The 27,008-nt window shown below is 36.8% G+C and overlaps 1 protein-coding gene across 4 annotated transcripts; it reads left to right on the top strand.

Annotated features, from left to right (window-relative positions):
- Nucleotides 1–231: 231 nt before the first annotated feature.
- Nucleotides 232–26,916, top strand: SLC37A1 (solute carrier family 37 member 1). Of its 4 annotated transcripts, none has more exons than XM_087937660.1 (19): nucleotides 232–514; nucleotides 3,179–3,826; nucleotides 4,697–4,778; nucleotides 5,655–5,781; nucleotides 7,202–7,280; nucleotides 8,006–8,141; nucleotides 10,644–10,720; nucleotides 11,058–11,224; nucleotides 11,691–11,728; nucleotides 12,732–12,860; nucleotides 14,191–14,281; nucleotides 16,559–16,621; nucleotides 18,160–18,245; nucleotides 18,573–18,621; nucleotides 21,208–21,281; nucleotides 21,560–21,638; nucleotides 22,669–22,766; nucleotides 23,963–24,015; nucleotides 25,769–26,916. In XM_087937660.1, exons 2-19 carry the CDS (start codon nucleotides 3,771–3,773, stop codon nucleotides 25,782–25,784), a joined length of 1,500 nt encoding a protein of 499 aa, XP_087793786.1. In that variant the 5' UTR covers nucleotides 232–514; nucleotides 3,179–3,770; the 3' UTR covers nucleotides 25,785–26,916. The 4 variants fall into 4 exon arrangements, 3 of the variants coding, with proteins under 3 accessions (XP_087793786.1, XP_087793787.1, XP_026569363.2); XM_026713578.2 differs by having other exon boundaries at nucleotides 329–514; nucleotides 3,623–3,826; XR_015744359.1 differs by lacking the exon at nucleotides 25,769–26,916 and adding an exon at nucleotides 19,618–19,745 and having other exon boundaries at nucleotides 368–514; nucleotides 3,623–3,826; nucleotides 23,963–23,999.
- Nucleotides 26,917–27,008: the final 92 nt, after the last annotated feature.

Consider the following 27,008-nt stretch of genomic DNA (forward strand, 5'->3'; position numbering starts at 1 on the left):
TTGCAACCTGACAAGCAAAGACAATGGGAAAGCCAGCTTCACTTCAGAACCTGTTACTAACTTAACTGCAGTGATTCACTTAACAACTGGGGCAAAAAAAAGGTTGTAGAGTGGGGCAAAATCCACTTAGCAAACGTCTCACTTAGCAATGGAAATTTTGGGCTCAATTGTGGTTCTAAGGCGAGGACCTGCTCTGTTTACAAAACACGGTGCTTCAGGATAAGGTAGAATAATTAGTTCATTGAGGAAGCAATACGTGTTCGGCCCTCCCTCCAGGTCTGACATTTGCCACCTCCAGCTACGCCTTTGCGCTCTCTTTTCTTGCCCCCGAAGGAAGAGGAGAGGCTTGAACGAGCTAGACAGGTTCCCCGCTCGGCTATCCTCGCCCTGCGCCGCGCCTAAAGCAGGAAGTCGCTGACCAGGGCAGCTGTCGGAAACGGTCTCCTGTAGTGCCGGGAGCGTCTCTTTCCAAGGGGACTCGGTAGCCGGCGACCGCCCCGTCTCCTCGCTTCGGGTAAATTGCCGCACTCCAAGATCAGCCTGTGGGGAGGAAACAGGCGGGAGCTTTGGGGAGAGGGGCTCTCGGGGAAGCGGCAGCTTCGTAGCGCGCTCTGCCCTGGCAGAGCGGAGACTCTCCTCTGAGGGGATGGGGCGGGGGGGGGGAGAGCCGCCTATCGCACCTGTGGCGAATGCCGGGCAAACCAACCGAGCGGCAAACTGAAGGGGGGAGGGGTCGGCGGGTGTGCGGGGGGAGATAGCAGGTTGGGGCCCTTCTGTTGGCCCCAGTCTCTTTCCCAGACATCGATGCACCGTTTCGAACGCATATCCAAAGAGGAAATAATGTTTATTTAGGTTGTGCTGTTTAAACATGTGTTGCTCTTGATTGGTTGTATGCTTTTCCGTGATATATTCCTAAAGTAGCCATATGAGGAGGAGGAGGAGGATATAGGTAATGAGTATTGAGATAGCCCCCATCAACCCCAAAGCCTGTGGGCGATGGCTGTTCGTTTCCCTTTAAATGAATGGGGCTGATTTTTCAGGTTGTGCAGCAGTTTCTTGACTGGTTTTGTCAATCAGATTTTCAAAAGCTAAATCCCTTAGTCTAGATCAGAGGTGTCCAACCTTGGCAACTTTAAGACTTGTGGACTTCAACTCCCAGAATTCCTCAGCCAGCTGGCTGAGGAATTCTGGGAGTTGAAGTCCACAAGTCTTAAAGTTGCCAAGATTGGACACCCCTGGTCTAGATGATCAGTCTCATCCGATAAACCGAGATTCTTGAAAGAACCCAACTTCATTCTGAATGAGTTTCCTTTCCGGGTGGCTAGCATGGCAGTACCATGGTTGTTTGGGGAAAAGAAAAAAATATATAGTGCTTGTTTTCTCAGGATTTAAAAGTTTGGTTTTTTGTTTTTACCGACTGAATTTCATGATAGTTATGGCTGACAGGTACAATCATTACAAATGATTGAGGCACTTTAATAAGATCAGTAGGCTTGACCAATATCTTTCAGTTGTAGATTTAATGTAGAAGTCAGTTTGGGTAGAAGTCAGTCCTAGGTTAAGACAAACAATTTCATTACAACAGGTTCTCAATTTCAGGTAAAAATTGTTCATGCATGGAAGTTTGTCATTAAGGTTGAAATGTTCTCTAACAATCCCAAATATCTCAGATAGAGCAACGAAGCCAATTGAAAACAGCAGAATTATTAACAAGTTGCTTTTATTGGCATCCTTCCCCCCAATAAAAATCTGCAATCTTCAAATGTCTTCCAAAAGAAGCTTTTTTACATAGCTTAGAAAGATTCATTCAACAGTAGCATTTTTTCCATGCAGTACACTAGCATCAAGAATATTAATGCCTTTTACAAATTCTGATTTAATCCCAAATTTTAGCTAATTTTATCTTCAGGAAATTATTTTTAATCTTGATGGCTCAAAAGCCAAGTTCTTGATTATGAGAAATTATCTCATAAATTGTGATTATATAAAAAACCAGAAGCTTTCAGGTCACACATATCTTATATCCTTCAGCCTCATTGTCAACTCAATACAGATTTCAAACATGCAATAACTGTTTTATTTTTACTAGAATTCTAAGATTTACAAAACAGAGCCTAGGATAAAGGACACTGTAGAATAGCCAGAGTCTGGCAGTCTTATAAACTTCATTTGAAAAGTGACAGGTGATGAAGCAAGCAAGTGAAAAGATGCAGCATCCATTCCTGACCTATCATTATTGTGTGATAACTGATGCTGTTCACCATAACCTTTTCCTCCTCCTTTTCTCTCACTCTTTCTTCTTTTCTTTTTCACCATTATTATGGATGTCAATTAGTTAGCTGGTTCTGTTATTTAAGTTTTTAAAAGATGAAGTTCTTTTCTACAATAAATCATTGCTTAATCTCAATGGAGGTCCAAAGGAAGCCAATCTAAATATTATTCATATCATAGAAACAAGAAATTCTTAGGTCCACCACTCTTGCTTTTATTTTAGTAGCATCATTTTGGAAAGAGGGTATATTTGGGGCTGCTTTTGTTACACAACGGGGAATCAGTCTTGTAATTTATAGATATCCAGGGATGTGCCAGAAAAGTTAATGGGCCAAGCACTACAATTAAGGAAGAATTGTTGTTTAAGTTTTGCTTTGACATTTGCATTTCATCCTCTTCATATTTAGTTTCCAAGACAACTAAAGACAGTGCTATATGATTATTATAACTCATAATACACTGACTCCCTCTCTTGAAAAATATAAGATAGGTACTCTCATCTGTCCTCTTTTTTTAAAACATTTTGTATGAATCTTTGGTTTTGCACGACCTCCTAGCAGAAAGAATATTTTATTTGCGTGAATATAGAAAATCAAACATTAGGAAAATAAAACAGAACTATAAAATTTGGTGACTTGTAGAAATTGACTAGAGAATAGACAAATCACTTATGAAAGGAGAGCACTCTACCCCCCACCTCCAATATCCGTAAAAAACTAATAGGTATAAAATATTTTTTTTAAGTTTCATATCAAATATACAGAACTGAAAGTATAATCTTTGAAATTATGCATATTTGTAGACTGTAGATTGAAAACAGGCCTAAAATAAATAAAGCAGCATCGAATGATAAGATTTTCAGTAAAAAATATACATATGGCCTTAATACCACCTATTTCTTTCACAGTTGCAAGGTATGTGACTCACGTTCACATATTTGGATAAATGGCAAGTTGGAGTATTCAAATTCCAGAAAACAAATCTGAATATCTTGACATCTATAGAATCAAATAATTTGGGACTACAGAATTCCATCACTTCATAATTCGTTTTAATGTAGTATGTTGGTTATGGCTTTGAATTTGAAAAAAGAGCTAACCCTGGGATAACATATAACTTTTCAGGATTCTTTTTGTTCAATACATTTTTCTTCCACAGAATGAAATACAAAGATAATGCATTTGTTTGAATTTATATTTATCTTTATGATAAAGCTGATATCCTTAATTTAAGATTTTAACTGCAGTCCTATGAACTCTTACTTAAAAATTGGTTTGAAAGAACTCAATGGGCTTATACTCAAAAAGGAATGCATAAACTGATGGCATGAAAATATTCTATTTGTATAAAGTTAGGTATATGGGAAAAGACTTAACCCCTCAGTGATTGGTAACATCAAGGAACAAATGTAGTCAGCATTACATTTTGGTTTACTGCAAACTTGGAACAAAAATCTGAAGCATCTGAGTAACAAAAAGTTAAACTTGGTACTCAAGTAAATGGCCGAGCTTCCACCTGGGATTCGTTTGATCACTTCATTTACAAAAGACCAATGGTAAGTTGTGGTCTATTATTACTTGAAAAGGAACCTGGCTTTGATTTCCTTTTTAACAAATCTACATTAAAATAGAATTGTTCAGAATATCTATTGTTAAAATGTATATTTGTTTTCTCTGTGTTTATACTTTTTATGGCTGTAGTAATATACTGTGGATATACTGTATTTCTAACAAGTGTTTTATTATAATTGTTGGGCATGATCCATAAACTTGGGAGGGGGAGGGTTTAGATCAGAACCATTGAGTGTATGTATAAGATTTGTTGGTTAACTTGGTAGAAAGTCGTATAATCTTTACTGTCTTGTTATACCAAACAAAAATGAAATTTTTCATATCCTAGAGATTAGATAATGTTTACAACTAGACAATCAATATCTTGAAAAATCACACCCATAGAAATTTATTGAAAAATTGCACATTTTATTTGTGATAAAAATATCACACCCCTGGCCATGAAAACTTTCAGAAGAACTGGAAGCTATTTTAATATTTTTCTACCTATCTAGCAGTGTTTGTGGCTGATGCAAATTTCTGAGTAACTATGCCTAAGATCTGCCAAAGCTTAAATTATTAATCTTTGGGAAAATGTGCTCATGAAATGTGTTTTTATGTAACTCTTTAATCAATGGCAAATACCCTTCTGGTTATTTTAATGACCAAGTAGTTTTTCCTTGTTACATTTTGAAAATTGTGTAAGTCAAATGGAATCTTACTTAACTGATTTTACCTGCATTTTTCACATTGCTACTAATTAGCTGTGTACAGAGAAAAGAAATGTGGATATAATAGAATAACCTAAAATAATTGCTAATATATTTCTGCCAAATAATATATCTACAAAGCATGAAATGTTTGTTTTGTTACAGGTACAGGGCTTTCATATTTGTCTTGACTTTCCTGCTGTATGTTAGTTTTCATTTATCAAGGAAGCCAATCAGTATAGTTAAGGTAAGCAAAAGGGAAGTAACTTTTTTTCTATATCCTGATGCTGTCAAACAAGGAAGTATGTGTTTATTTTCCCTAAAAGTATAACTGCGCATGACAGTGCAGTAGTTCTATAAAAATGCTGGATGACAATTAGAACTACACAGATGTACCGTAATAAAACTACATAAAATATGGATAACAAACTATTATTTGGTTAACATTCTACAAAGATGCTGTATTCAAAGATATGTAAAACTTGTGAATGCATCTTAAAAGGGCTTCATTTCACTTGAATGTGCATTTAGGATGTTTGTAAGGATATAGATATGTTGTGATGAATTTATCTGGAAAATTATATTGGATATTCTCTTAAAAGCTGTCCAAATCTTTTTATGGTTTTCATTTAACTTTTACTTGTGGCTGATTAGCCTTATCAAGTTTTGTGATAAACATAAAAGTTATAATCTGTCTGAATTAACTTTATTGGGTTTTAAAAGAATACAGAGTAAGATAACTCATTCAGTCATTCATTCGATTTATATGGCCACCCATCTCAAACAAGCGATTCTGGGCAGTGAACAAGCATAAAAATAAAAAAGTAAATATGTGCAGTCAAGAAAATTATAATCCATAGAAGTTAATAGAATCAGGAAATGGGGTGCTTAACTTTACATTTAATTTTATAATAAATACTATGCCAGATAAATTTTAAACTGAATAACGCATGTTGCCTAAAATTTGAAAGTTTGAAGTAGCCTTATCAAGTTTTGAAATAATATAATATAAAATAACTTACTTAACTTCATTTCCAGTGTCTGATAGCTTGTTCCAGTAAGGTAAAGACTCAACAAAATAAAATATTCAACAGCATTTCCCTTCTCTTCCACTTTAATTTAGGGAGAGCTGCATAAACACTGTACTACTCTTCAAATTATTGAGCGGGATACCCATGAAGAAAATGGCATCCACATTCCACCTGTTAAAACATTATATAATAATTCTCGCTGTGGCTGGGAACCTTTTGGTGAGTAGTAGGTCTCCCTACTTCTGATAATAATAATAATGAAGAGTGTGTGACCAACCATAATGTGCCTTGAGTGCAATCCCAAAATAATCGGAGCACCACTTGAACACCATTGGAATTGTTAAATTCACCATCAATCAAAAGTTAGCTTTACTTAGAACAGCTTATATCCTACGATATCTGTAACACTTTCAAGCATTCATATCTGCCTAGCCAAGGTCTTCGAGAAAGGACCTGATAAGCAAACAAAAATGCCAAATCCAGTCCAAACATCTGGCTGATTGTAACAAACCATAATAATAATAGAACACCATGGGAATTGACAAAAATCACTGTCTATCAATTGCAATTAGCATCTTTGTTTGGACTATCTTACATCCTGCAAACAATACTTTTATCACCATCAGACAAAAACATCTACCTAATCCCAGATCCTTGTAAAGGACTCAGTTGATGCATAAAAAGGCCAAATCCAGTCTAGCCGTCTTATCTGACTGTGCAAGCAACCATAATAATTCGAAAAGATTAGCAAACAAATAATTGAAGTAAAACACTGCTTTAAATAGGACAATCGGAAAAGGATAGATAGATAGATAGATAGATAGATAGATAGATAGATAGATAGATTTTTCTCCATCAATTTTATTCTAAACACATCCTTATCTGAACTTTTTAATCTTATAAGAAGAAAATACTTTTTGAAGTAAGTCAGGAACATTAAGAAGTTCAGTGAAGCATATTTTTTTTGATATCTATGTGTAATGTAAAAAAAACCCAAGCTACATTATTTGACCTGAATCTTGTAAAGATTAGTGATATAGAAGTTTTAAAATTAATTACATTCTTTTTTCCTTCCCAGTTCAGTATTAAATGTATTGCTAGGCAGCACAAATACTAGCAATGTTGTTCACATGACATATTCAAGGGTAAGTGTGAAAGGGAGACATAATGACTGCACCCCTTCATCACATCTCCAGGATTTCGTGGATGGTATTATGCATCCCTTTTGACAGATAGTACAAATACAGCTTAAGCACTTTGTTCTTGGCACAGTTTTAGCTGAATATACAAAGCCAGCACAGGCCCTTCTTTCCCCAATGCATTTACTGAATATGAACGTGTTATGCAGGGATGGTATTATTTAGACACATTTTAAAAGTTAACATATGAAAGGCCATTTTAAACTGCATAATTTCCATTTGTATAATGGTATAATGATTAAGTTATGTACTTTTAACCATAAAGGTACATTTTCTTTTGCTATAATTTGATCTTGGAGAAAACGATTTTCTCTTTAAATTATATGAAGCCATTTTTATACAAAACACAAATATGAACAGATAATCACTGTTTATATAGGTTATTTGTATTTAAGCAATTCGGTCCCTTAAAGTGTGTGTGTGTCTGTCTGTCTTCCTAGATAAAAGCAACTACAAGCAGTTATTGGGAGCCCTGGATTATTCATTTCTCTGTGCTTATGCTGTCGGAATGTATTTGAGGTACATTTTCTTACTCTTGTTTCATAAGTTAAGTGCATCAATACAGAATATTATTCTATCATTGAGCTTGGTCAGCATTTTGCTTAGAGGTTTCTGGGAAGCAAAGAGAATATTACTGAATGAGAAATGTTGAAAGGACCAAATCAAAACATGAAATATTTCTTATTGTAATTAAAATTGAAAGAAATGTGAGAAACTGACATTGATTCAATTCTCTGCAAAACCCCAAAATGTTTCAAATACCAGTGATTCATGCTGCTACTGCTAAGCTATAGTGTTTCATTTTGAAATGTAAGAAAACTATTTTGGGTTGTATAAATTCACTTTAAGCCACTTTCTATCTACATGCATAAATAGAGTCCACCAAGAAGTATTCGTTTAGGCCATTCAAAAACCTATGTTTTAATGATTTTAAATAATTGTCATGCTGTTATTTGCTTTTCACTGAGCTTCTCAAAGCCTCTGTGTCCCTTTTCTACCTCTTCGTGTTGGGAATAGTGATTCAACAAGCTATCCTTTGGTATCATAGACACATATGTTGGACCTGATTATACTGGAGACATTTTAATAATCTTGGCAAAATATTCTTGAAATTACATTTGAAATCTATATTTTGAGGATTTTTAATAATTTGTAAGGTTTTGGTTTTCAGAGAGCTATGATTATAATTAGTTTTAATTCAATATGCATTCAAAATTAATCTTCTTTTTAACCTTAATTTAAAGTGGCATAATAGGAGAACGTTTGCCTATTCGATACTATCTCAGTGGTGGGATGCTTGCCAGTGGATTCTTTACTGCATTATTTGGAATTGGCTATTTTTGTAATATACATAGTTTGTGGTACTACATCATTGCTCAGGTAAGCATACTAGGTTATTTTTTGAAACCTTTCAAATACAGCCTAAGAATATAAATGCATCTATGGTGCCGCATTTTCTTGTTGATGTATCCCAACCATAGTTTGGAGGCATTTTAATGTTATTATTAAATATTGTGGCTAGTAACTATTGATTATATAGTCTTACATTGGCTCATCTAATTCTCTTTTTTTTTTTAATTCAAAAATTAAAATCCAAAATCCAGAAGAAAAATTGAACAAAGACAAAACAAAGCTAAAAAAAACATTGAAAATAATATGATTTTTTAAAAAAAGACGCATATCATTCTCACCCAGTTGAACATTGACAAATCCATACCCACCTCTTGCAGAGCAGGCCCATGCTTTCTTGAAGTACATTGACCAAACCAGTGTATAACATGCCAAAATGGGATCATATTTTAGGCTTGTATAAAGGTACTATGATTAGATTTCTCCAGTTCATTTCTTAGTGATTCCTGCTTTCACTGAATATTCTGCATAGTAGTACGGTTTGTAAAAATTACCAAGGAAAATCTCTTCTTTTATAGAAATACACACACACACACACACACACAGGTTCCAATTTGTTGCAATGAAACTCCCCATTTCATTCAGCACTCAGACACAAAGTTCATCCAGGTAAACATTTACTGAGAAATCATATTGGCACATCTGGGAAAACCCAAATCGGAGAGATGCGGGTTTTCCCTTCCTAACTGAAAATCAAAACCCCATCCCCTGTACCAACCAATCCATCCCATTAACCATCGTCCCAACTGGAGATATTCCCCCAGACACACCTCTCCAGGTGCATGGAAACTTGTCCTTGACTCTATGAAAAGATTGTCTTGTGTCTAATCTTCCACCTCTCTATGAAATCCCTTCTCCCAAATTCCCAGGCACTAAATGTGGCTGTCAGGGTTCTGACGGATGCCCTAATTAATTCATGAGCTTTGAGCCAAGGTTCAAAAGAAATCCAATTATTTATTAGGAGCAACATGTAAGTGCAGTCAGCTCTGCCCCACGTAATTTACTGCCTACCTATGACCCTATTCCCCCTTCCTCCTAGGGTTTCTCATAAATCACATTCTCCAACGGAGCACTTTGTGGACTGCAGAAAACACGCCTCTCCAGCTAGCTCTAGTAATGCAATCTGGAGAAAGGTATGCGTGGAATGTGCTTCTAGTCATAGCAATCGAGCTTCTCCCCCCTCCTGGCTATGGCAACTCAAGAGCAGGCCAGGAATGCTTTACGAGTTGACAGTGGCAGCCTTGAAGCTTCTAAATAAAATATGGCTTCCAAGGCTAACACATACATGCATACATACATACATAGTATATTTTTCTCCCTCCACCTTTCCCCACTTGCTTCCTCAGTGTTGTCCGCACTACAAGCGACATGAGAAAATGGGGACCAGCTGTGCATGTGCTTAAATAGGGCTAAATTTTGGGGGTAGGACTTAATTTTAACACATGTGCACAAAACAGTGCTGGGCCTTCTTTTTGGGGTGGGTCGTGTTTTAGGAGAAGCATGGTGTGTAGGTGGATGGGTGGGTATGTATAATTTTTTTCTTTGATAAAAGAGTTTCTATTATTATTTGATATAAAAGTTTGTATTATTCCTTCTACAGATAAACCCATTTTTTAACACTTTACTTGTTTTGTAATTATTCTGAGAATTTTTACTCTGAAGAGAAATTTTATAATTCATGTTTATCTGTTTTGCAGCTCAAAACAACAGTCTAAACTACTATTGATTAAGAGCAGTTGATTGTTAGGAAATAGAAGAATTCAAACTAATTTCTAAATCTGCCTTTAAAAGCTGGATATTTCACTGAAAGTAGCTGGATTTTGCATTGAAACAAAACAAACATATGTTGTACTATGTACTTTGTAGGAGCCTATTTCCAAAACAATATATAAATAATTAAAAAAGAAAATGTTGACTTCAATTCTTTACTCTTCCAAAGTACACATTTCCTAATGAGAAACATAAATCTTTGGTAAAGCAGAAGATGCCTGGTATATTCCAAAAGATGTTGCATTTTCTGTCAGCTCTACTATTTAACAACTGAGAGGATTGCTATCTGCTTCTGAACTAAATAATGCTTGATTATTTATTCTCTTCAGGGGTCATGCATAAATCAATACTCCTTTCACTTTTATTGACACTGCAACTCCTTCAGTTAAATAGATGGAGAATAAAAATATCACATAGTACATACCCTTCTGTTGCACAGCAGTTACTCTATATGTTTCAAAATGACCCAGAGAGGTCAAATTATAATGGCTAATTTGATGTAGTACAGACAGAAAAGAGTAATACAAGGATGAGACTTGAAATCTGGCTGATTTATTGTGCTAATGAACAATTATAATATATTTTTTCTGGAATGTGTACCATAAATTTAAATATTATATTAAATATTAGCTTATTATTGTGTATTTTGTAGCTATGAAATATTTTGCTGCAGGATAACCTTTGCCATTAAAAACTTTTCAGGTAGCTAATGGATTGGTACAAACTACTGGCTGGCCCAGTGTGGTCACTTGCATTAGCAACTGGTTTGGAAAAGGAAGGTAAATTCTCTATTCTTCTCTCTTTAATTCTAATAAAATAATGCTTTATCAAAAAACATCAGCTGTTTTGCCAACTCTTTCTAGTGGGGGCTGCTTAGCTCCAACAACTGCTTCCTGTTGGGGCCCTAAGGAGTCCAGGCAGGCAGGCAAGGGGTATCTGGGAGGGGAGGGGCAAGTAGAGGCTGGTGAGGCGCCCCTCAATGTGAGTGACATTGAGTTGACCATGCCCACCCAGTCACATGACCACCTAAATTTTAAATATGTGAATATTTCCACTGCACATAGTTAATGTTAGTGAGAATATTAACCTTTTTTTTTTCTTTTTCATTCATTGTAGGAGAGGATTGATAATGGGATTATGGAATTCCCACACTTCAGTAGGAAATATTTTAGGATCCTTAATAGCTGGCTACTGGGTATCTATCTGCTGGGGCTTGTCTTTTGTGGTACCTGGCATTATAATATCCTTAATGGGGATTATATGCTACCTGTTTCTTATTGAACGTAAGTACCTATGGTAAAATGGATTTATATATGTGTATATGTGTAAAATGTGTATAGGTATATGTATGTGTATAAAAATGTATGTATGTGTGTGTGTGTCTGTGTGTATACACATAAATACATACACATATTCAGATTCTGAATATGTTTTCATTTGGAATCAGACAAAAAGTCAATCAATCAGTGCTATTCACAGCGATAAAATAAAACCTAATCTCCTTGCTTTTCTTTGTCAAATAACAAAATAACCTTTAAAAGGTAGAACTGAATCTAGGATAGGACAGAATCTGTAACCTTAGCCCATCTCCAGGTTTAAATATAGGTTTAACAAAACTTTCATACTTACGACAATTTTCCATTATTGTGCCCTTTCATAATAATAGTTTTTTATTATAGCAGTTGGCAACATTTTGAAAAACATGCCATATACATGTTAATTAATTCTTTTCCTGTTGCATAATTTCAGATCCTAAGGATGTAAACTGTACAGTAAAATCATCAACTGTAAGTAAAGTGATGTTTTAAACAATATCTGACAACTTAACTATTTTAATTCCTCAAGGTGCTCTGACACCGTGCCTGATTTGTAACTCCGGCTTGCAGGTATTTTTAATCTAATGATTGGTATTTAGGGCAGCTTTTTGCAAGTAAAGAAGATTTTTGTATTTTTGTACAGGTAATCCTTGACTTACAAAAGTTCATTTAGTGACCATTCAAAGTTACAAAGGCACTGAAAAAAATGACTTATGACCATTTTTCACACTTACGACCATTGCAACATCCTCACTGTCATGAGAGGCCAGGCGAGGAAAAGTGCTCCTTGACGTGAGTGATGTCGAGTTGGTCACGCCCATCCAGTCACATGACCACCAAGCCACACCCACCAACTAAGCCATGCCCACAGAACCGGTTGTTAATTTGAATCCCACCCCTGAACAGGGGTGTCAAACTCAAAGCCTGCGGGCTGCATCAAGCCTGTGGGGTGCTTAAATCTGGCCTACAGGTCCAGCCTGGAAATATAAAAGTGCCTCTGCTAGCCAAAACGGGCTGTGGGGGGCCACATGCACCCCCGTGGCCTGTTTTTGGCCTCCCTGGCCTCCAGCAGCACTCTGCCGGCCAAAAATAGGCCACATGGAGGTCCTGCAAAGTCCCACACAGCCCATTTTTGGCCTCCTCGGCCTCCAGCAGCACTCTCCTGACCGAAAATGGGCTGCGTGGGGGCCACACATTTTGGCTGGTAGGATGCTGCAGGAGGTGGCTGTCCCATCTCACTCCCGCTCCCTACCCTGCGCCAGCCTGCAGAGAACTATAATGCTGATCCAGCCCTCGAAGAAATCCAGTTTGACGCCCCCAACATAGAACATGAAATGCTTGCTTAATATTCAGTATATAAATATCAATATATCTTTTTTTTTTACTGTACATTACAATATTTCAGTTGCTTAGTTCAGTTGCTTAGAGAAGAGACATACTGCCTACACTAAGTTTGATGGGGTCTCTCTTATAGGATCCAGAAATGCAATGTCTGCTACGGAGTAATGAAAATTGCACAAAGCCACTGAATCTTAATGGAGGATACGAACACTTTGGAAATGGAAATGCTGCTATAAGTTTTACTGGTGCTTTGCAAATACCTGTGAGTATGCCAGCTTCTCTAGTAATGGTAGTGGCGGATCATTGGAAATATGCCAGCAGCCAAATTCTAATTTGAATGTGGGGACTATGAAGAATAAAACCATTAGACATATGTCAATCAACCAATTTCTAATGTGAATTTACAATCAGATTTGAATCTCTTTAATTTCAAGATTCAGTTCTACTGTATCAAAGTATGTATATGCATGTGCAAGATTTTTGAATCAAACTGAAAGCACCTGATTTTATTCAACACACTAAGTGAACTTGACAATTTAACAATAATTCATTTGAAAGGAGGTTTAATTAAACTGAAACCTGAACCAATCTTATAGATCCCTAGAAAACCATCAGGATTGTTGTTAATGCATGGCTTTGGAATTTCCATTCATGGGAATTATTCCAGAGAAGAAAACACTCCGTCAGTGTTCCAACCAAACTCTCCATCTCAAATCAGCACTCAGAGACTAATATGACATCCAAGTAAGAATTCATTAGAGAAGTCAGATTGGCACATCTGGGAAAACCCAGATCTGAAATCCCTCATTTTCGCCCGCTATATCAAACTCACACCCAGCCCCCTTACTGATGACCCTCAAGTCACACTCTCCAATCCACCTCCATTCTGAACTCCAGCCAAGTCCAGTCACTCCCCTCCAAACTCCAGGGACTCGGCCTTGAGCTCTGATGAAAGAATGTTGTTGCAGCTATCCTCCCTTCTCACTTTGCTTTCATTCCCACAGTTACCCATTCTCCCTTGTGACAGCTCTGAATCCGATTCAAGATGGATGGGGGGCTGACACACTCTAGATGGTGTAACATTCAATTAGCAAAAAGGGTTGTGCACTTAAAGAGAGGAGGGATTAGAATGGACTATGCAAGAAGATTCTTCCCCCCTCCCCGACCCCCAAGTTCAAAAGATTCCAATATCATAGTCACTCTTAAATGATAGCAAAAGAAAGAGATTTTTTTGATGTTACCTTATTATTTGTTGGTTTGAAAGGAGGGTCCCTAGCAAATGAGGCAGCTCCAAGGCACGGCTCATTTGCAATAGAAACTTTCGATGGATCCATTATCTCATATATTGAAATAAATCTTATTGGTTCAATCTTACAGAGGGTATATGACTGCAGACCATGCTGTTTGCTTTGTATCAATGATTACTCTTTGAACAGAGGCTGTTTATGCATGATCCTATATTATTATTTAATTATATCTGTATAATATTCGACACCTATATGTTGTACAGAAATCCTTGCACAAAAATTACCCCAAAGTAAAATGCTTGGTTTTTTCCTTTTCAAATTAATGTTATTTTCCATTCTTTGTAGGGAGTGGTAGAATTTTCTCTCTGCCTATTATTTGCCAAATTAGTCAGCTACACTTTTCTTTTCTGGCTACCACTATACATCACTAATGTAGGTAAGTGTCCTAGTTTAAAGTCCTAGTCCTTACATAAAGAATTATAGAAGGCTGGTCATATAAAATATTGCCACAAATCATATTTAAGAAAGAATTAAATATGGTTAAACTTTTTCCAAGTATGCTATTAAAAATTTAGACCCACAACTTTACTCAACTAAGTCCTTTGGGAGTGGTGGTTTTAAAAAGCATAATAACAGGCAAACATTTATCAGAATTGGACTTAATAGATGTGATGAATTAAGTTATTTTTGTAAGTTAACAAAAAGCTTGATTATATCCAATTATATAAACTACTATTTCCTAAAAATGTGTATGTTCTATAATGATTTCATCAGCTAAATATCTACTCATAACAATTGACGATTGGAGTAAGAAAAAACAGAGAGATACAAGAAACTGAGGTGTGTGTGACAAAAATTAGGACATATGTTTCCCAGCCAGTCTTGCAATCCCTTGCTCCCTCCCTTATCCAGCCACAGCCATTTACCTGCCAACTAGAAAAGGATGGGAAGGAAGGAAGGAAGGAAGGAAGGAAGGAAGGAAGGAAGGAAGGAAGGAACTTTTCTGAAGCTTCCTGCCAGCTTCCCAAAAGGAAACTCAATATGGCAGCTGGCAAGAAGTCCAAAGTCATTTCCACTGGGTTTTTTTGCCAACCAATGGTCATTTAGTTTCTCTGTTTAGATGAGGAAATACAAGTAATCACCAGGTTATAAGTGTTCCCTTAGCAAACGTTCAAAGTTACATGATAAGTGCTCCCTAGCGTCTGTGAACAAGTTCCAAAATTATGAATGTTCCAGCACCATGGCAGTTGTTCATTCTTATGAATGACTGCAGAGGCTCTGCAATATTCACCCGACCTACCCCCCACCATCAAGCGCTTCGGCAGCGACAAATGCAGACCGGAATGCAGACTTTAAGAATGCTTTGGCGATGAAAAGGAGGTATGGAAGGCTGTGCAGTGCCCTCCAGGCCTTCTTTCTCACTCCCCGGAGCCCTCTTCAAGTCGGTCAGTGGTGAAAAATGTGGACTGGAAGTGCTTGTGAATGGTTTGAAGAATGCTTTAGCGATGAAAAAGGAGGCGCGGAAGGCCTTGTGCAGCCTCTAGGCCTTCTTTCCCACCTCCAGAGTCCTCTTGAAGCCATTCAGCGGTGAAAAATGTGGACTCAAAGTCCACACAAATGGCTTGAAAAGGGTTCTGGAAGTGAGAAAGGAGGCCTGGAAGGCCGCACACAGTCTTCCGCACCTCCTTTTTCATAACTGAAGCCTTTTTCAAGCTGTTTGTGGGGACTTCCAGTCCACATTTTTTTGCCAGCGAACAGCTTGAAGAGGACTCTGGAGGCAGGAAAGAATGTCTGGAGGGTCATGCAAGACCTTCCATTCCTCCTTTTTTTATCACCAAAGCCTTCTTCAAGCCCTTTACTGACGAGAAAGGAGGAAGCAAGCAAAGGAACAGGCCGAAGAGGAGACAGATCTTCATAATGTAAGTCACCAGGCATGGCAAGTTGGGGGAGGAAGCAGCTGTGAGGACCCAAGGGAGGGAAAGTATCTGTGGGTAGGGGAGGCCCTGGGTGGTCTGAAGTAGGTGACCTGTTCCATTACTAGGCCTCCCATAGCCTTCCCCATCCCGAGATAGCTCATGTTCACTTAATGAACCGCACATTCGATTAGCGAAAGTATGGCCAAAAAGAGGGAGTGATCATGTTCATTGTACAAGATTTACTCCTGCGAATCCTTGGGCTACAAATGGAATAGGCAGACTCCATTACATTCGTAACTCAAGGACTACCTGTATTTCTGAAACAATGTTTGAATGGTATATGAGATGTCTAGTATTTTATTTTAATTCATTTGCATTTTGTAAAAGTTATGAGAAACTAATTATAGGAGAAAGAAACTTAATTTTTTAAAGTATTTGTAAGACTAAAACATAGAATCCAATATTTATACTTCATGTTGAAATAGAACAATCCTTTATTAAGAGAAGAAGAAATATATTAAAATTCACAAACTAAATTCTATCTCAGAGGGGTTTTTCCTTTCATATAGCTTAATATCAGTTATGTGAGATGATATGAGATTCTTCTACTTTAATACTAGGTACAAGACTGGATGCAAAAAGTTCAATATGATTCCAAATGATCCAATAATTTTTTCTCTTTATTATAGTTCCAAAAAAAGTAATTTAGACATGCTATACCTACTTTCTTGGGAAATATTATGGCACTTGAAAATATTTAAACTGTTAACTGATATATTTTTATTTTTCATTGGTAGAGCATCTTGATGCTAAAAAGGCAGGTGATCTTTCTACCCTATTTGATGTTGGAGGAATTTTTGGTGAGTGTGCAACTATGACGTGTTTGTTATTTTTGAAACCTACACATATATGAGTCTTTGGATTTTTAAATCAAATGCTGAAACATTAGAGACAAGAAATACTTTAAAACAGGGAGTGGATACTGATAATTAAAGCTTGGTTGCTGACTTGAGAAAATTATTGGAGGGTATCTTTAATGGAGCTATCAGACCTGCCTCAACTTGAACCTTTAAGTAAGAACAATCTTTGACTCCAGTTGTTGAGAAGGGTATAATTTACTAAAGGTCAAGTGAAATACAGTAGAGCAAAGCCAGAACTGAAATTTGCGTGCCAAATCCCCAAGTGTAACTTTCCCCCTTAGGCACTTCCCATTGCATTCTTCACATAGCAGAGTGACTTTGAAACGTTGTCTCCACTAATTTCACTTTTCCCCAAGCATTCTCCATCCCTTCCACCTTCCCCCAGGGTCCATGGCAGACTAGTACTGAGTGATAGCAGAGCACAGGTGTGAGGTGGCAGTTCTGACAGAGGTTTTGGATGAGAGTGGTGGTTCTGATATTTAATAACAGTTTATATGGGGCAAGAAAAGTAGGCATCTTTGGGATATATTCTTAGAAACTGGATAGAAATTGCAGCATTCAAAACTGATGTAGAAAAATAGTTCTGAAAAGTCTATGAATGGATTCGGTAACAATATCATCCTTCCCATATTAAGTAAAAGATTGGCAAAAATATAATGGCATACCATATTATATCAAGTAGATAAGAAAAATATGCTTGGGAGAGAACAGTGACAACTGAAGTCATGGAACGAATACTATTGTTGACAGAGCAGAAATTGAACATTTATAGGGTTCAGCAATGTGATTTCTGTACAGAAACTCCCATCACTTTGAAACCAGCTCTGGTTATTTATGATTTATTTAGTGTGTATGAGAACTGAATTTATTTACTTCTGGCTCAGCTATGGTGTATTTCAAAACATAATAAAATTATTTTTTGAAATGCTCTGCTCTTTCTAGTTCATCATTTTAGGCACCCTCATCCTTCCTTGATCCTAGCAAGATTTTCAAGGGAAAAATGATATAAGAGTTTTCCATTTAATCCTCATAGGAAGTGCTCAGCTGTCTTTGGTCATATTTGCGAATAAAGCATGCAACATAAACAAAGTTATGATGGAGATGCAAGTGAGTCATTTCCATTTTGTAAGGGTCGGAAGTGAAGGATATTTTTTTTATTTTTTCCACATCTATAGTAGCTTGGTGTGAAGTGGTATTTTTGCTCAGTATTGCTATATGGCAGTAGAAAAGATGAAGTGGGTGACTGGGCTAGAATTGGAAAGGATGATAAAAACAGACAAATATTCATTGTTGTCAGTTGAAGAGTAAATAGAGGAGATTTTTCACTGCAGAATTAATGGTAATCATAGCTTTGTGGATGATATACTGAAGGTCACTTCTTAAAAACCAAGGAAAAATTACTTTTATAGTGTTATTTTGTTCAGTTGTGAATGTACAAAGAATGTTGCTACATTTTGCATCTCTCTTTTTTTATACAGGTGGAATTTTAGCGGGTGTAATATCAGACCGACTCAAAAAAAGGGCTACAACTTGTGGCATGATGCTGTTGATAGCTGGACCCACTGTAAGTTATGAGATGGTGGATGATGATGATGAAGATGATGAAGATGATGATGATGACAACGATGAAAGTATTGATGGCTTTTTGAGCTATAATGTATAAACAAAAGCAGGCTTAATGAAAGAGAGTTGCATTTTTGTACCCTAGTATTGTGGGCATTTAAGCATTTTTCTTTCCCTAGAACCCATTTCTGCAATTTTGAATAATGACAAATGAAAATAGAATTCTAGAATGAAAAATAATGCTAATTTTATAAATGACATCTAGCCAAGACAGCCTGATTTATTACAGAATGATTTGAACTAACTCTGCTACTTGTGTCTGTCCTAGCTGTATATATTTTCTGCAATCAGCAAAATGGGTTTTGAGGCCACAATAAGTAAGTTTTATGCTTTATTTTTCCTTCTCCCTACCCGCTTCATTTGGGTTGTTTAAATATAAATCCACTGCAATTCTTAACTGGAATTTCTATGGTTAAAACTAACAGTCTGGGTCACACTGAGATAATTTCTGTTAAGACCAAATAAATTATTTTGAAGGAGAGGTTCAGAAAACAAATAATTTTCAAATGATGTGTTTCAATGAAAATGTCCTCAATAAGGTGCCCTCTAGATGTTTTCTGGATTACAATTGGAAAGCATAAGACTGGGCTAGGTTGTCTGTGTAACAGGCGATTCTTCCTAGAGAAGAAGAGATATGATATAATAAGGAGAACTAATAATTATTTTAATCATTAATATTAATGAGAAATATTAATGATAATAAGAATAAGTATTATTAATAATAAGAGATATGACATGCTTAATAATAGATGGGAAAGTCCATTTAGCCATTGAGTTCAGCTGCCAACTCAGTGCATGGAACCAGGTAAAGCAACTCAGACAAATGGCTAACCCATTCAGTGATGAAGACTCTACCAAAACTCACTATTTTTAGTATTGCTGGTACTGATAAAAAGGATTGTCTAACATTCAATGATAATGTACTTTCTTGCAAATTCTATAATTCCATGTAATGCTCTCTCAAACTAGAGATACTAAATCTTGATGTTCTAAGTGATATCACTTCAAGTTATGTCATCAGCCCTCTCTACATCTTTCTTTTTTTGCTGACTTTCTCAAGGGAAGAAATCATCAAGTTGTGTATCTGCAAAACTTATTGGCAGTTTTGTGGCGGAAATTGAGACGTTCATTTTATATCTAATGAATACAGCTTTAAAACTGTAATTCATAATTATGTTGTTTCTTTCACTTCATTTCTGTTTCCCTTATTCACTCATAAGAGTAGGATAATTCATGAATCTCTGTTTTTCAGATCAGTAATACTCACAGCAACAGCAATGATCTGGGCCATACCTTGTTTTTTTTCTCATCAGATCATGCTTTGCAACAACTAAGGAAAGACAATTAAATCAAATAAACTGATAGAATAAAATAGTTTTCACAGCTCCTATTTTCATGAAGTCTGCTAACCAACAGAGTGTTACCCACAAGCATTTATCAAGTATTGTAGCCCAAGTATTGTAGCCCAACCCAGCTGAAAACATCACCAGATCACTGTCATTTCCTACTCTCTTCTTCTCCTCTTCCTTCACCAATGCTCAACTTATTGTCTAAGAATACTGGAATAGACGCTTGGAACGTATGTATGGTTAAAAGAAAAGAAATAGCTTTCTTCTTCAATAAAATATTTCCCATTTCTCTAGCTTGGTAATAAGAAAGAAACAATACTGATTCTTTCCAAGTATGGTCGTTGCTTTAGTGCAGGGGTATCAAACTCAAGGCCTGGGGGCCGGAATTGGCCTGTGAGGCTGCCCTGGAAACAGCAAAGGACCATGGGGCCTCTGCCAGTGAAAATGGAGCTCTGTTTTTGCTGGCAGAGGTTTGAGGAAGCCATCGCAGCCAAAAATGGAACTTGGGAGCCTGTTTTCATTGCAGAGTGCTCAGGCCACCACAGGCGCCCCTGACACAAGTGATGTCAAGCTGGCCATGCCCACCCTGGCCATGCCCGCCATAGCTCCCTGGCAGAGGTGATCTTCAGCAGGTTCTGACCAGTTCTAGAGAACCGGTAGCGGAAATTTTGAGTAGTTTGGAGAACCGGCAAATACCACCTCTGACTGGAGTTTTTACAGTATCTTTCCCCTGCCACGCCCACCAAGCCCACAGAACCGGTAGTAAAAAAATTGAATCCCACCACTGCTCCTTGAGGTCAAACACAATCCTGATGCGGCCCTCAATGATATCGAGTTTGACACCCCTGCTTTAGTGGATAGTAGTGTATCAGGAAACCATTACAATGTTTACATTTATCAGTTGTTTAATTGCCCATAGTTATTGACTATGGCTTATTAACTACTGATTATTATCCAGCAGCTAAGGGGCTAGGTTAGACACCAAGGCAGTGAATTTTAGTCCTCTTTTAAGCAGGAAAGAGAGCTGGGTGATTTTGAGCCAGTCACTCTCTCTTAGCTTCACAGGACTGTTACAGTTGTGGGGAAAACAAGAGGAGGGAGAAATATGTTTGTCACTTTGAGTTACTTATAAAGTAATAAAGGGAGGATAAAAACCTAACAAATAAACCAAGTGGAAGTACAGGTCACTATGTACTGTGTTATAAATAGCTCTGCTGCTTAACGACTGCAATAAAAATTTTCTTTTCATTACAATAATTGGCATGAGCATCATCGACCTTAGTGATACTTCCTTTAGAAAGTTATATTTAAAAAGATTGCACCATGTGTTTCCTTTATGTGCTTCAATAGGCACACCTTGCATAGTTTACAGGTTCCAAATAAATTAGAAATGGAATTTAGCAGAATTTACTCATATATTTTCCTAGTGCTTATTCCTTTCAATAGCAAACTAGTCTGAGTTTTCCAGTGTTGGATGAAAATTAAATAAGAGGTTCTGCATCTGCTGACTATTGATGATATTAAATACATACAACTTTACTTTTTAAATTTCAGTTATGTTGCTCATCTGTGGAGCTCTTGTGAATGGTCCATACGCATTGATCACGACAGCTGTCTCTGCTGACTTGGTGAGTCCTTTTCTGTTCTATAAGCATCATATTATTATCTGCTACAGTATTTTTGTTGTATTATTTTTAATAAATACATATAAAAATTAAGAACAAAATTTCTAGAGGAGGAGGAAAATATATTGTGTATTAGTAATATTCAGTAGCAATATTATTACATTTTTTCAGTGTTACATCAAATAATTTGAGAAAGATTTACAATATAAGTAAGATGAAGATTATCACTGTCTCTCTTCTCTGTGTTTAATTATTTCTATCTGAATATTTTGTTTTTAAAGGGTACCCATAAAAGTCTTCATGGAAATGCAAAAGCTCTCTCAACTGTTACAGCCATCATTGACGGAACAGGCTCCATAGGTATGGTATGGTATCAAGAGTGGTATGGTATCATCCTCAAGAACAAAAGGTTGAAAAGTTTGATAAGAAACTCTTGACCAGCCTTTCCCAGCCTGGTCCTCTCCAGATTTTGAGAATGTTCTACCAGTGTGAGAATTACTTTATAAAAAGGTTGCAGTAGGGATGCACCCCGTGTCTGTGTGTGTCAGTTATAAATCATCATCCTTTTTCAATGGTGACTGTGAGTTCTTGTTCCACTTAGATACAAAACCAGCCAAATGACTTTGGGTCAGTCACTCTCTCCCAACCCTAGGAAGAAGGTAGTGGCAAACCATTTCCTAAAATGTTGCTAAGATAATTTTTCTATGTTTAATTGCCAGGAATGAAGACTGACTTGAAGGTACACACACACACACACACAAACACACGTGCAATGCAGCGCAGTGGTGGAATTCTTATGCAAATATAGCAATAGCAATAGCACTTAGACTTATATACTGCTTCACAGTGCTTTTACAGCCCTCTCTAAGCGATTTTACAGAGTCAGCATATGGCCCCCAACAATCTGGGTCCTCATTTTACCCACTTGTAAGGATGGAAGGCTGAGTCAACCTTGAGCCTGGTGAGATTCAATCTGCCAAATTGTAGGCAACCGGCAGTCAGCAGAAGTAGCCTGCAGTACTGCATTCTAACCACTGCGCCAACTGTAGCTGTAAATATGTTAGTACATTAATATTTTAATAAAAAGTTGGTAAGTTCGACAAGATCCCAAGCTGTGAATCTTGAAAATGATGTTCTGCTAGCACTCCCATAACACTAATTACAACCCAGTGAAGTGAATGTCCCAAGAGGACTAGCTTACCATCAGCTCTGTGATTCCGCTTCTGATTTGCACGTGGAAATGGGTGAGGATAGGAAGAAAAATGGGCTGGATTTTCTTTCATTCAAAACAGCTTGCAAATCCATCCAGCTGTGAGTTTTCAAGCTCATTCTGAAGTATTATATGCCCCAGGTCCTGCACTGTATTTAATTTATGTGCATGGTATTTTAGGTGCAGCATTGGGACCATTGTTAGCCGGTCTTCTTTCTTCATCTGGTTGGAACAATGTCTTTTACATGCTGATGATAGCAGATGCCTGTGCCTTACTGGTAAGTCATACTGTACTGTAGTGCTGCTGCCTTATTTGTTGAAATGTGGTATAATCAATTGTTAATGCTTCTGTAAAAGCAGTGTAGGCACTTTTATCTGAAGGAGCATTTGGATACATGCTGGGCTAATTGTATTTCTGTTTCTATACAATATATGCTTGTTAAAATATTTTTACTGGAAACATAAGAGTACATTTATTTAAATAAGTTTCACAAATAGATGTCATAGCATAGTTTGTATGTTAGCTAACAGTAACATTAATGAACACATCATTAAAAAGGGATATTTAAAAATATGTTCCTCAAATAGCATCACAGAGATTATTTCTGCAGTACTAAAATATAAGAGCCAGTTTGATGTAGTGGCTAAGGCATAGTCTAGAAACCAGGAGACCATGAATTTTAGCCCTCCTTAGGCACAAAACCAGCTGAATGACCTTTGGTTAGTTACTCCAGCCCTAGAAAGCAGGCAAGGGCAAACAGCTTTTGAAAAACTTGCCAAGAAAACCACAGAGATTAATCCAGGCAATTTCTAGGAGGCAAAAACTAGCTTGAAGGCACGCCCAACAACAACAACTAAAACAATACTGTGATAATCTAATTCTTCCTTATGGCCTGAAATAAATTTCCACAAGGGAGAGCTATTTGCATTCACAATCACATGGTAGTGATTTTACGCTGCTACGTTGTTAGGCCCTAGTTTTATTCTTACTGGATTTATTGAAATAATTCTGAAGATTGTTCTAAATTTCTCCACTTTGGTCAGAAGGAGATAAACCTAAAATGTCATACATCAATGAGTTACCAGGAATCATTTATATATTCAGTGTTGAAATTTAAATTAAGGATTTATAAAATCTTGCCAGTTAGGTCATATGAAATCGTACACTAAAATGGAAAGCTGACATTACAGTGTAATATGCTATTTCCTTCTATTTCTTCATTGCTATTATTTTGCATTAAATCTTGCTAAGTTCCCAAGGTTTGTTTTCTGAATGCTTCCTTTTAATTTCACACACACACACCCAGGTGGTCAAATGCCTTTCTTTAAAGATTGAAATGAAAAATTGGTGTTCTCTTAACATTCATCAAATCACTATTTAGATGAAGAATTGATGTCGTTAATTCTTTTTTTGTTGTTTGCTTCTTGTTGCTCATAATATTTTACATTTAATTATTTTTAAACATTTTTACAGTTTTTACTCCGCCTTATACGAAAGGAACTTCAATGTAGTCTTGACCAGACTTTGTAAGTTTCTGCATGGTTAAAAAAAAAATTCTGGCCTGTTTAACATTAATTTTGTGTCTTAACACTAATTATGTGTCTTTTCACCACTTTTTCCCCTTTTTGTTATTTGGAATTCTGTTTCTCAATCAGAACAGCTTGCGACATAGCTTCAGCAGAGGCCATACTGGGTGCACTGCTAAGAATTGTATTCAGCCACAAATTTCCCACCTCTTTTACAAAAAGAGGTGTAAAAATGCTGTATTTTTTTTTAAAGTACTTGCTACAGTTTTCCTATAAATAAATTCATTTTTTTTCTTTCATTTCTATTTCTTTAAAATCATTTTAACTTTTCTACATGTAATGCTATTTTTATAAAGATATCCATATTTGTTTTAAATTTCTGGAGTTGTGTTCTCTATTCTGTGTGCTCTTTTGCTTAAGAAAAGACAATTGTAGCCATACTGTATATAGTACAAGGTACAAAGCTCTAGACACCAGTTTGCAACTTTTCAGCCCAATTCAGCCCAAAATTTCTCCTGCAAAGCAATTATTCAATTAGTTTTGCCCCATTTCATGACCTTTTTTGCCACCGCTGTTAAGGAAATCACTGCAGTTATTAATTAAATCATGTGGCCATTAACTGAATCTGCTTCTTCCATTGACTTTGTTGGAAGCCAGCTGAGAAGGGGCTAGGACAGTGGTGGCTAACCTTTTGGGGCTCCTGTGCCAAAAATTGTATGCGTGCTGGCATGCGTGCGCTCACATGCCAACACCCAGAAGGCAATGTGTGCCCCCCATGCCCCCTGTGCATGTGCACACAATCCGCTCTGCCCCCCCCCCATCTGCACTGTACCTCACAGCTGATTTTTGGCTTGTTTAAGGCCTTTGTGGCCTTCCAGAGGCTTGAAAAAAGCCTCTGCAGGCTGAAGAGGCCCATTTAGTCACTTCCAGTATTACAGGAAGTGACAAAATGGGCCTATTATTCATTCTGCAGAGACTTTTTTCAAGCCTCTGGGAAGCCAAAAAAGGCCTCAAACCAGCTAAAAAATCAGCTGTGAGGCGCGTGCATGAGCATTGAGGTAAGTTTGCCTGTGGCTTGCCTGCTGGCACAAATGGCTCTGCATGCCACCTGTGGCACGTGTGCCATAGGTTCGCCATCACAGGACTAGGACAACTCACCAAGCCATGCAGGATAATCATCACAATAAATGTTCTCTGCGACTGCTTCCTTTACATTATTTCGATTTTGGTCAATGGAAATAATATTGAAGAAACAGTGGCAGATAACATTTGTTGCATTGAATTATCCTGTGTGGAATTGTCCCATGGCAAGTTGCCCTGCAGTGAGATGGCCATGTCGGGTTGGCCACGGTGAGATGGCTGCAGAGAGTTGGCTGTGACAAGTTGACCCATTCCAAATTGGGAGGTTACAAATAATGATCATATGACCCCAGGACAGTGCAACTGTCATAAATACATGCCAGTTGCCAAGCATCTGAATTTTGGTCATGTGACCATGGGGTCTTAAGTGGGAAAAAAATGGCCACTTTTTTCAGTTCTGTAGTAACAAACAGTCACTAAATGAATGGTTGTAAATCAAGAACTACCTGTATATCTGTTCCTATCCAGTGGTCACCCAGTCTTTTAAAGCCCTGGTATGAAAAACCTAAATATCTATATATCTTTCTTTACATAAATACATAAATTCAAATACATAAGATCTTAAGATAAGATTTCTTGTTTTTCACTTTCTGATATTTCCATTCTTTTGTAGGTTTAAGGAGCATTGACTTTTAGTCAGGAGATTTATTTAAAACAATTATTTTTAAAGAGGTTAATCCGGAAATCCTACTTGATCCCTCTGAGAAGAAAGCTGCTTCTATAAAAGGCACATTGCACATCTTTCTTTGGATTGCTGATATCCCTGGAAATAATATTTGCATGCAAATCGCATTTCCTGAAAAACTTGCAGTTGTTTTTAGACATCAGAATTTTGATTCTTCGCAGCTCCTCTCTTAACTTTGTACATTAATATAGGGAATGTGATATAAAGGCTCTCCTAGCTATTCTACATAGCAGAACTGAGCCAAAGAAAAGTGTGCCTTTATCATCACTTTGTCAAAATATTTTATTACATGATTGCTCTCATGTTTTAAGAGAATTGAAGACAAAAAGCGAAGGAAATAATTAACTCTAGATACTATTTTGGAATGTACTAAAAATGAGCAAAATGTGGATTCAGATGTCTGCCCTGTTATGCCATGTTTACTTTTTGTTAAAAAAAATTGACTGTTGAATATGCAATACTTCCTATTAAGAATATTCAGCATTTTCTATTGTCCAATGTTACTAATATTTCTCATTGTACAGTTAAATATTGAACTTGATTATTCATATAGCTGATTAATGAATTAGAAGCAAATAACTTGTATTAACAGAACTTTCAAGGCATTTCAGAATGATAATATCTATTATCCTGCTTGATTTTTGAAATTGATCAAAATGGAAATTGATTTTAAAGTAATATTCAATAGTTACTGCAGCTGATGTATTTATTCTCTCCCATGGATATTTTTTAAATCATTTTTGGAAAACATTATAAAGTAAATTCACAAACACTGAACCAAATTTCTAGTTGATATTGTTGACATCCAAAGTTGATACATTTGGGAGATTTATCTGCAATTGGCTTACTGGGACTTTCCTTCTCATTGTGTTTATGCAAAAAAGGCCTCTACATCCAACTGAATTGTGTAAAACTCATACCTTCATGACAGTACATTCGCAAGAATCCTTCTTATGTATTTGTCTCTGAAACCTTAGAATTACCCTGGATGTATTTGAATGATTTTATTCTTGTTTATAAGTGCATTTTTGAAAAGACAGGATGGTATTACCTCTATTAAACTACTTATTTACTTACTTATGTCTTTTAATTATTTAATGCCAGTTGATTTAGCTCACAGCTCAACATATTTAATCCATTGGGTTTCTTCACAATGGAGCTCTTTACA

Source organism: Pseudonaja textilis, chromosome 7, assembly GCF_049901715.1.
Source record: "Pseudonaja textilis isolate UNSWEBS1 chromosome 7, rPseTex1.2, whole genome shotgun sequence".
Classification (NCBI taxonomy): Eukaryota; Metazoa; Chordata; class Lepidosauria; order Squamata; family Elapidae; genus Pseudonaja; species Pseudonaja textilis.

Coding starts and splice junctions, on each gene's coding strand:
- SLC37A1 (XM_087937660.1), top strand. CDS start 3,771: ATGGCCGAGCTTCCACCTGGGATTCGTTTGATCACTTCATTTACAAAA. Junction 10,721..11,057: donor AACTGGTTTGGAAAAGGAAG/GTAAATTCTCTA, acceptor CATTCATTGTAG/GAGAGGATTGATAATGGGAT. Junction 18,246..18,572: donor TGTTGATAGCTGGACCCACT/GTAAGTTATGAG, acceptor TGTCTGTCCTAG/CTGTATATATTTTCTGCAAT.